Genomic DNA, 8911 nt, shown 5'->3' on the forward strand with positions numbered 1-8911 from the left:
TATATATATAATTAATTTTTGATAAGAATTATTGTGTTCTTCAGATATATTTATTATCGGATATAATAATGAAATGTATTTTATATCTTTTTTAAATTTCAGGTCATGCTGACATTTCAAAATCGATAATAAAACAACATTGTCCACAATATCGTTAATAATTAAGATATGTCTTGACTCTAAAGCTACAGATATTTATAGATAATTAAAATATTTTTACTAGTATGTGTGTGTGCGCGTGTGCGTGCATGTGTGCGTGTGTGTGTGTATAAAATATTCTTATATTAATAACAATAACTGTTATATAAATGTCCTAAACATACAAAACTGAAACATTGAAACTTTTAAGAGAAGACTGGTAAAAATCTGTTTTTAAAGAAAAAAACATTTTGTCTTTTTGTATCACATTAAAAATTTCAGTAAATCTTTCTTTTGTCTCTCACATTTCTTTCTCTCCCTTTCTTCTTTTATCTTACTCTATCTTTTTTTGTTCTCGTTTTCTCTCAATCACTATCTCTCTTTCTCTCTAGGAAAGAAGAAATTGTAGACATGTAGATGAATAACTTGCATATACATATGTAAAGGTACATTTTCACGAGCCGCTAAAATCAATCATTTGAGCGACAAAAAGGATCACGTGATCGAAATGGACGAATGAGTGACGACGGTCTGGCCGCTGATTCGTTCATTTCGATCACGTGATCCTTTTTGTCGCTCAAACAATCGATTTCAGCGGCTCGTGAAAATGTACCTTTATACTCACAGTGTAACTACATACAGTAGATTCACTTCTTTGTTCTATGTGAGACCAAATTTCTAATACGCATGCGTCGGTCTCTAATTAAAGACATGGCGCCTATGTACACCTATAGGTCTGTCTTTTATAACTGAACTGGCTGCACTAGTTCAGAGTTTATCTTTTTTTCTCTACATTGGAAGGAGAAAGATAAGTTCTGAACCAATGCAGCCAGTTCAGCTATAAAGAACAGATCCCAAGTGATAATCTGAAAAAGTGTGTGATATATGTCTGTGTACTAAAGGCCATCACACACGAAATTTCGTAAGGAAAGAGAGACGTAAGCGTAAGAAAATTGACCAATCCCAATCGAGTATTGGGTTTTCCGTAAAAGTGGAGGGGTTACAAAGAGCCAAATACTCGATTGGGATTGGTCGACTTGCTTACATCTAATGGCTCTCGCACACTGGACGCGATGAACGATGGTCGATATCCAATGAGAGCTCTGCTTTCTCGGAAAAGCAAAGCTCTCATTGGATATCGCCCATCACTCATCGTGTCCAGTATGTGAGGGCCATTACGTTTTTACTGAATTTTGTGTGTGATGGACTTTAACACGTACTTAACATATATGTAAGACCGGATCTACAATAGATGTAGTAAGCCTTAAGCCGTAAGAAAATTACCAATAACAATTCATTATTCTCCTCATTCTCCTATTCTCACATTTGATTGTGATTGATCAATTTCTTATGGCTTGAGGCTTAATACATCTATTGTAGATCCGGACTAATACTCCTATATTGCTAAGGATGCGAACCCATGCAGCGGAATAGCATAACGCGGAATGAGAGCACGACCAATCGCGAGAGTTCTGCAGTTTTCGCTACGTGGATTCCAAGTCCCTACATCCCCATGGAGCGTAACGAGCGCACTACGGACCAATGCGCAACCAATCACGAGTCATTATTTCAAAAGGGTTAAAACTGCGTTGAAACTTATTTAACTTATTTAACATTTTTAATCAATATTTCCAATAAGAACGCATTCAATTCAATATTTATATACATGATAAAACGACCGATAAAAACAATATTTAAAAGTCATTTTAGAGACGTTCTGCTCGTTCTGCTTGCGCTCATTCCGCTTCTTGATAGGGATGTAGGGGTTTGAAATTCATGTAACAAAAATGACGGAACTATATGTATGCACATACATACTTCGTTAAATTGGCAGCGTAAAGCAACGTGGTCAGTACAGAAACAGAGATAAACTATTAACTAAAATATTAAGAGAAAGGCAAAGGAACCAGCGCAGTAATTAGAGCGCGAATTTGTGTTTATTAGAGACGTTACAATAACATTCGCATTGCAGACGTTTCGGTCCCTTTTTTGGACCTTCTTCAGTGCAAACAAATAATAATAAACGATACTTAACAGTTTAATTTACGGTGTCGATACATTATGTAATATGAACGTAGAAAAACTATTAATTATTACAAAAGTTATTTCTCATTGTTGAGAGATAAAGAATTTTGATGTTAGCTCTTATACCATGTGTATACAGGGTGTCTGATAATAATTGCCCCACTCGTAATGTGCAGGTAGAGCGGGTTAAACCGAGCAGGAAAGTCCTTTACCATTTTGCGATTTTTGTAATAATTATTGAGAAATTAATTAAAAAAGATTGACCAATTCACGCGAGTATAAGCGTGCAGCGAGAAGAGACAGTAAGTAGGCGCGCGACAAAGTTTTGGGAGGAGTGCTCTACAAATGACAACAGTTACGTACGAGCGATACATAACGATGGATTCTCGCGTCCTAGTAACCACATATCAATGCCGCCCATGTTGTGTGTGTGTGTGTGTGTGTGTGTGTACAGTTTCATATACCATGTCTTTCACTTTTCTCCTTCGTCAATTTTTAGTCGAGACCAAGGTTATCACTCCGTCTTTCAAAGCAATCCAGTTTGATGCGACACTGACGAGCCGAGAGACCAAATCCTTTCATTTCGACGACTTGCGGATTGTTTTATCCTTCACGGCCATATATGCGTGATACTAGCCGCACTTGACCTATATATTGTTATGCCATTGGCGTACGGATGCAGTGTATAGTTTATGTGCGCGAATATGTCCGTAAGGTCTTACTCAAGTTCGAGTCTGGTTCGCCATCGTAAATCCTGTCCTTCTTGTCTATAGTGATCGTCGGTTATGGTTTAATGCTTTCACGATGGATACGAAATGATGCCAAGTGGTTATTTGCGACTAGTGATACAATTCTTTCCATAAGACGGGTATCAATAATATTTTATATATTTTCATCTTTATAAAATTGATTTACTTTTGTATTACACAAAAAATCAAAAATGACATTTTTTTAGATACAAAATATCTAATTTACATATTGAAATTATTAATATCATATTGAAATTATTAATACTCTATGTAACCTGTATGAAATAATTTTTAAAAAATTAATAATTTGTGTGTATTACAAGCTTCAAACTGTAAAGATACATCTTTTACACTTTCCGCTCCAATTGTCAATTAAAAATGTTTAGAATTTTAATAATTTAATTAACTTCGATTTATATATTATAAAAGAGAAATTTTGAATGCAATACAACTAAATTATAATAAAACATTTTTTCAAGTATAAAAAAACATTAATTTTCTATCGGACGATTATCAACGTCACGTAGAAATACGCAGTGTGTAAAGGGTTAATATAAACTTTCATTCGTTCCTTCATGCGCACGTTCAAGGTTTAATGCAAGTGTACCCTTCGGTCATTTTCCGAACGTCTTATTTTTGATCGGCATTCAAGAAGGCCGCGAGATCATTGTAGCTTTGCCACGCATCGCACCTGACCGACCGCGGCTATAAAACGAATCACCAGCAGCGTCGGAGGTCAGTGCGCGATGCGAATACACTTGAGAAACTACGCTTTTGCGTAAGTTCTCATATTCATATTATATACATACATCTTTGTGTTTTAATATTCTCTTTTATTTTCTTACAACCGTAATTAAAATAGTACGAGTACTTTATTACAGAGAATAGAACGATCTATCAGTGACATATTTTTAAATATGTCCAAGGCACGAGAATACATGTAAAATTTAAATAAAGGGTAAAATCATGATGAAAATGGCTTATTATAACATTTTAAATAATTCTAAGAAATAGCCAGTTGATACACTTTGATAAAAATGGAGATGGAACCACAACAAGAATCAAAAGACGAGGTTGGCAATCTACCGTTCTCACCTCCGCCTATGAAGAAATCTGAGACGAGAGACAGCATTTCTTCCGTTGACAGTGATGTGAGTCTTTCCTTTGACAGAAGAGGCTCTAAGAGCGAAGAGGCCGACTTATCAGATTATGATAGCGAGATTAGATCTGTGAAAGGGATTAATATGGAGCAAGACTCGGGCGCGGATTCTGTAGATGATGCCACATTGAAAAATTTAGAAAATCAGAAACAATCTGGTATAGAATCGGAATCCCAACTAATTGAGAAAACAACGAATGATCTCGACTCGTTGAATGACGAGTTGGCTGATAAAATATGCGCTCAGGTGGAATTTTACTTTTCCGACGAAAATATTATAAAGGACGCTTTTCTGCTGAAACACGTTAAAAGAAACAAAGAAGGCTATGTATCTTTAAAATTGATATCCAGCTTTAAGAGAGTAAAACACCTCAGTAGAGATTGGAGAGTGGTCGGGACGGCTTTAGCGAGATCCAAGAAACTTGAAGTCAACGCACAAGGGACTAAGCTACGTAGAGTAGATCCTTTGCCACCTTTTGATCAAACGGCGCCTTCTAGAACTATATTAGCGGCCAGATTACCGATAGACAAGTTGACAGTTGAATCTGTCGCCGAGATTTTCAAATCTTGCGGTGAAATCGCGCTGATAAGAGTCCTCAGACCTGGTCAACCTACACCTTCCGAGGTAAAATGCTAGATCTCTTTAATCGAACATAAATATTTCAGATTAGAGTAATTAATAGTTTTGACTCTTTTAAACGTGTTTTATATAAAAAAAAGATACGAATTTTGCTCAATTTATTAATTAGTAACTTTATCTAAATGCACATGGATATATACATATAAAAAGAACTGTAAATTGTAAAATTAATGAATGGATTACGATTTCATTTTCGATCAGTTTTTTATGTCTTGAACAAAATGCAGATATATAACAAAAGTATAATAATAGTTTATCAATAGAAATATTAAAATTGCGTAACTTTCAGTATTAGAATTATTATCGATAATTAACGGGTCAGAACATTGCGCGAACTCTTAATAGCAAGTAGTAGATAATCTGGATAATGGTTGTTTATCACAAATCTGTGCTCACTGGTCAAATTTTCCATAATTGCACTGTATTACATAACTATGTATATGACTCTATGTGCCACATAATCTGCAAGGATTACTATTGTGATGTAATGTGCAATTTTATACTCCATGTAATACTCATGCTAAACAGTTATAGAATCGATTTTTAAAGCTAAAACATATAAGGTTTCCACTGCAGTAGTGATTATTCAATCTGGTCGAGATTCTTATTTGACTTGTCGATCAATACATTATTATTATTATTTTTTTTTATATACATATTTTCGATTTATTTGTTTACTTTTTTTTTCTTTTATCCGTATTTAGGGAACCATATCTTTTCCCGATTTTTATCAACAATAATAGAGTATTCTGTATTATATATTTTCTAAACTTAATTTGTAATTTATGTTTATACGTTTTTAAAGTTTGTAGGACATATGTTTTGGGTATTGTATGTTACATTTATCATGTAAATGTCATAACAGCTAACATGTTAAATCACATTTAATAATATTGAAAGTGTATATCAATAATAAAAGAATAGGCATATAAATCTTATTTTATGCAATATTTTGATATATTGATATTCCTGATAATAAATCTAATAATGTTGAAACAAGGAATAAAATTTTGACAACTATATATTTATTTCCGCACACGCGCACGCACGCGCGCGCGCACACACACACACACACACACACACACACACACACACACACACACACAGGTGCGCCAGGCAATCTCCAAAAGACCAGAATTGACCTCCAACGAAGAGTACGCTATGGTCGAATTTACAGACACCACTTCCGTTCGAAACGCTATGCAAATGACCTTGGGTAACGCCAAAGTATTTGAATTACATCAATTAGCTGACAAGAAAAGGAAACATCAACCTACGAGGAAAAGTGTTTTAAATAGAATACCAAGGGAGAATAATTACAATTCGTCCAGTTGTCCTAGTGGATCTGAAACTGAAGATGGAAAAACAAGGCATAAAAAAAAAAACATTCAAGGATATCCAACGTATCACATCTATACGAGTTATTCTTCTCAAGGTACTATGTATATATATATATATATATATATATATATATATATATATATATATATATATATATATATAGAGAGAGTCCCAAAGCACACTAGAAAACGTGAAGAGTGCTTTGGAACCCTCTGTATATATTTTAAATATATATTGTAAAAAATTTTTTCTTATACTACACAAGATATTGTCATTAAAATTTTTTCATGATTTCTTTTTAATTATAAATATTTTCAACACTTTTGAATGAGTCTTTTATCATCAAAATTCAATATGCTGTCATTATTGCAACATATAATTTTATGATATTTTATATTAATTTACTAATAAAATTAATTTCTGTAGTGTATTTTTTTTTTAATATTCTATTGTAAGTTTACCAGAATTTATAGATTTATACATATAAAAAATTTCAATTTTTTAAATTAATTAACTTAAAATTTAAATAAAATTTTAATTAAAAATAAATTATTTATTGTTAATATAAAAGTACGTTGTAATTAACATACAATATTATTAATCAATTTATTTGTTTACTATCAGGACCGCCATCACCAGACGTATGGTTATCTGGTAAACTCTCTTCATGCTCCATATCCAATTCTGATAACGGCTTTATATTTCGGCGTTTGTCTTCTTGTTCCGGCTCTAGCTCAGATTCTGGTAGACGTTATTCCACGTGTTCATCTGGTTCCGAAGCAGCTTTCTTTCATCCAGGTTATTCGAATACTTTCTATCATCATGAAAATCGCCGTTACTCTTGTTGTTCTTCTACAGGTTTGTGTGTGTATAATTAATACAAGTGTAATGTCAATAAAATTTAAAAAATTTGTTCCGTGTAAAATCAGGAAAATATGGAGATTGTTATACATTTGTATTTAAGTAAAAAATGTTTACAAGAATATATATACACACACACACACACACATTTCAGGGTATATATATATATATGTATATATATATATTCATAATTTGCGCATTATCATAACGGAGTATCAATCACGTGGCAGTCACTTTTTTGATCACTCGCGGCACATTGCATTGAGTAGACTTTTCTTGAAGTAAGATAAATTTTAAATAAACAAATATATTTGGAGATTCGATACAATTAATTTATGACGCTTGTTATCTATTATAGGTACTTGTACAGAATGCGAGAGAGATCGTTATATCGCGAACCGTCGTGGATCGGCTGACTACGGATCGCTTTTTAGAAGATTGTCGATATGCAGTCGTGATTCTGGTTATGATACGAACATCAGAAGATTGTCTCTCTGTTCTTCGAGCTCAGAACAAAATGGATTCTATCGATCGAGAAGCAATAATGGTATCGCAATGATGCATTTGCCCGAGAATGTGACAAGAATGCCAACAGGACCCGACGGCACTCGTGGCTTTTTTGGTCGTTCTACAAAAATGTGTATAAAACCTACTTGTCGAATACCATAAATAATTGTTATATCATTAAAAAGATGGAAAAATAATAATTTGATGATATACTTAATACCGATCGCTGCTTTAGCAACGCGTTATATCGTATTGTAAGATAAAACAAATGTTAAAATAAAAAAAAATGAAAATAATTAATCGATATCGTTTACTATTTACAGATAAGACTATATTACGTTAGATAAAACATTATGGACTACACTATAGTATACTATGCTATACTGTAAACATGTGCGCGCGTCTATAGATTATATATTATATTATAAAGTAATATATTACATTCGTCGACATGTAGCATGGACTACGTCATTCGTATCTAAATAGTGTACCAAATGTGGTAGAAAGTGAAAGAGAGTTAATGCGGTACATGGACGTAAAATATATCTGGACGGGGCGTAAAGCGTATCTCTTTAGATGCGGGGAGTAGAGTTTGAAAGAATAAGGAGTCCATCGCGTCACGTTCATCTTAGAAGCCTTAGCGTCTACTTTCACGTCGCGCGGTATTGCTCGACGTTAATCGATATATCGCAACGATCACATTCCGTGAAATTATCCGCGGTCGCCATCCGCCATCAACATGTTTACGAATATACTCGTCGCACAAAAAAAAATAACGCGATTAATAACGGTTAATATAGTGATTATTAATATTGCGAGTACTAATACAGGATGTTACATAATTCGAGGTTCACACATTAAGAGCGTGTCATGGAAGTCAGATTGTTTAGTTAAGATTGTTTAATAAACATATGTCCGTAAATGCTTCTTGACAGAAATACAATCATTGAAAGTTGACGTGAATATTTGAAAAAAGAAAAAGAAAAAAAAAAAACAAGTAATTTAACTTGTTCACTTAAAAATGTATTAGAAATTCTGTTCAAATTATGTCTTGCAGATTCAACAGAACAAAATTATAAATGCGGCCTCGCAAATAAGAAATTCTTTTGGCATGGCGGAGCGAGCTGTTAGATCGTTTTTACTCAAGGCCAAACATTGTATCAAATTTGCAGGAAATAATTTCGAACAGAATTTGTAATACATTATAAATTAATTAAATGCCAATATTCCTTTTTTTTTTCTTTTCTTTAACTACTGAGCTCTGTTACACGGCACCCTTAATCGGGTTTAATAACATTTGTAGTGGTAAAACTGGCCAATTACAGCTATTCCTCAGGGTTACGGGGTTCCAGGGATTTTGCCATTTTTTTTTTAATTTTTTTTTAATTTTTTTAATTTTTTTTTTTTTTTTTTTTTTTTTTTCGGAAATTGCACGAGTTACGGGGTTCCAGGTTAGGTTAGGTTAGGTTAGGTTAGGTTAGGTTAGGTTAG

At 33.4% G+C, this 8911-nt stretch overlaps 2 protein-coding genes across 7 annotated transcripts in view; both read left to right on the plus strand.

Annotated features, from left to right (window-relative positions):
* LOC115237656 (CCR4-NOT transcription complex subunit 10) overlaps nt 1–429 on the plus strand; it is a 6133-nt gene extending 5704 nt beyond the window's left edge. Inside the window, exon 10 of the mRNA XM_029810845.1 lies at nt 103–429. Coding sequence (XP_029666705.1) covers nt 103–158 — 56 coding nt within the window. The 3' untranslated portion in view covers nt 159–429. The remainder of the gene's footprint in view (nt 1–102) is intronic.
* A 2145-nt stretch (nt 430–2574) lies between these two features.
* Nucleotides 2575–8299, plus strand: LOC115237657 (la-related protein 6). 6 transcript variants are annotated; one of them, XM_029810851.1, is made up of 5 exons: nt 2575–2591; nt 3794–4696; nt 5819–6146; nt 6677–6910; nt 7272–8298. In XM_029810851.1, exons 2-5 carry the CDS (start codon nt 3950–3952, stop codon nt 7580–7582), a joined length of 1620 nt encoding a protein of 539 aa, XP_029666711.1. In that variant the 5' UTR covers nt 2575–2591; nt 3794–3949; the 3' UTR covers nt 7583–8298. The 6 variants fall into 6 exon arrangements, with proteins under 6 accessions (XP_029666711.1, XP_029666706.1, XP_029666710.1 ...); XM_029810846.1 differs by lacking the exon at nt 2575–2591 and adding an exon at nt 2831–3031 and having other exon boundaries at nt 3503–4696; XM_029810850.1 differs by lacking the exon at nt 2575–2591 and adding an exon at nt 2831–3031.
* The last annotated feature ends 612 nt before the right edge of the window (nt 8300–8911 follow it).

Source organism: Formica exsecta, unplaced genomic scaffold (genome assembly GCF_003651465.1).
Source record: "Formica exsecta isolate Colony F162 unplaced genomic scaffold, ASM365146v1 scaffold303, whole genome shotgun sequence".
NCBI classification, from domain to species: domain Eukaryota; kingdom Metazoa; phylum Arthropoda; class Insecta; order Hymenoptera; family Formicidae; genus Formica; species Formica exsecta.

What these genes read in the sequence shown, in the direction of transcription:
- LOC115237657 (XM_029810851.1), top strand. Translation starts at nt 3,950, where the DNA reads ATGGAGATGGAACCACAACAAGAATCAAAAGACGAGGTTGGCAATCTA. An exon ending in GTCAACCTACACCTTCCGAG is followed by an intron (nt 4,697 to 5,818) that starts GTAAAATGCTAG and finishes ACACACACACAG; the next exon opens with GTGCGCCAGGCAATCTCCAA. An exon ending in TACGAGTTATTCTTCTCAAG is followed by an intron (nt 6,147 to 6,676) that starts GTACTATGTATA and finishes GTTTACTATCAG; the next exon opens with GACCGCCATCACCAGACGTA.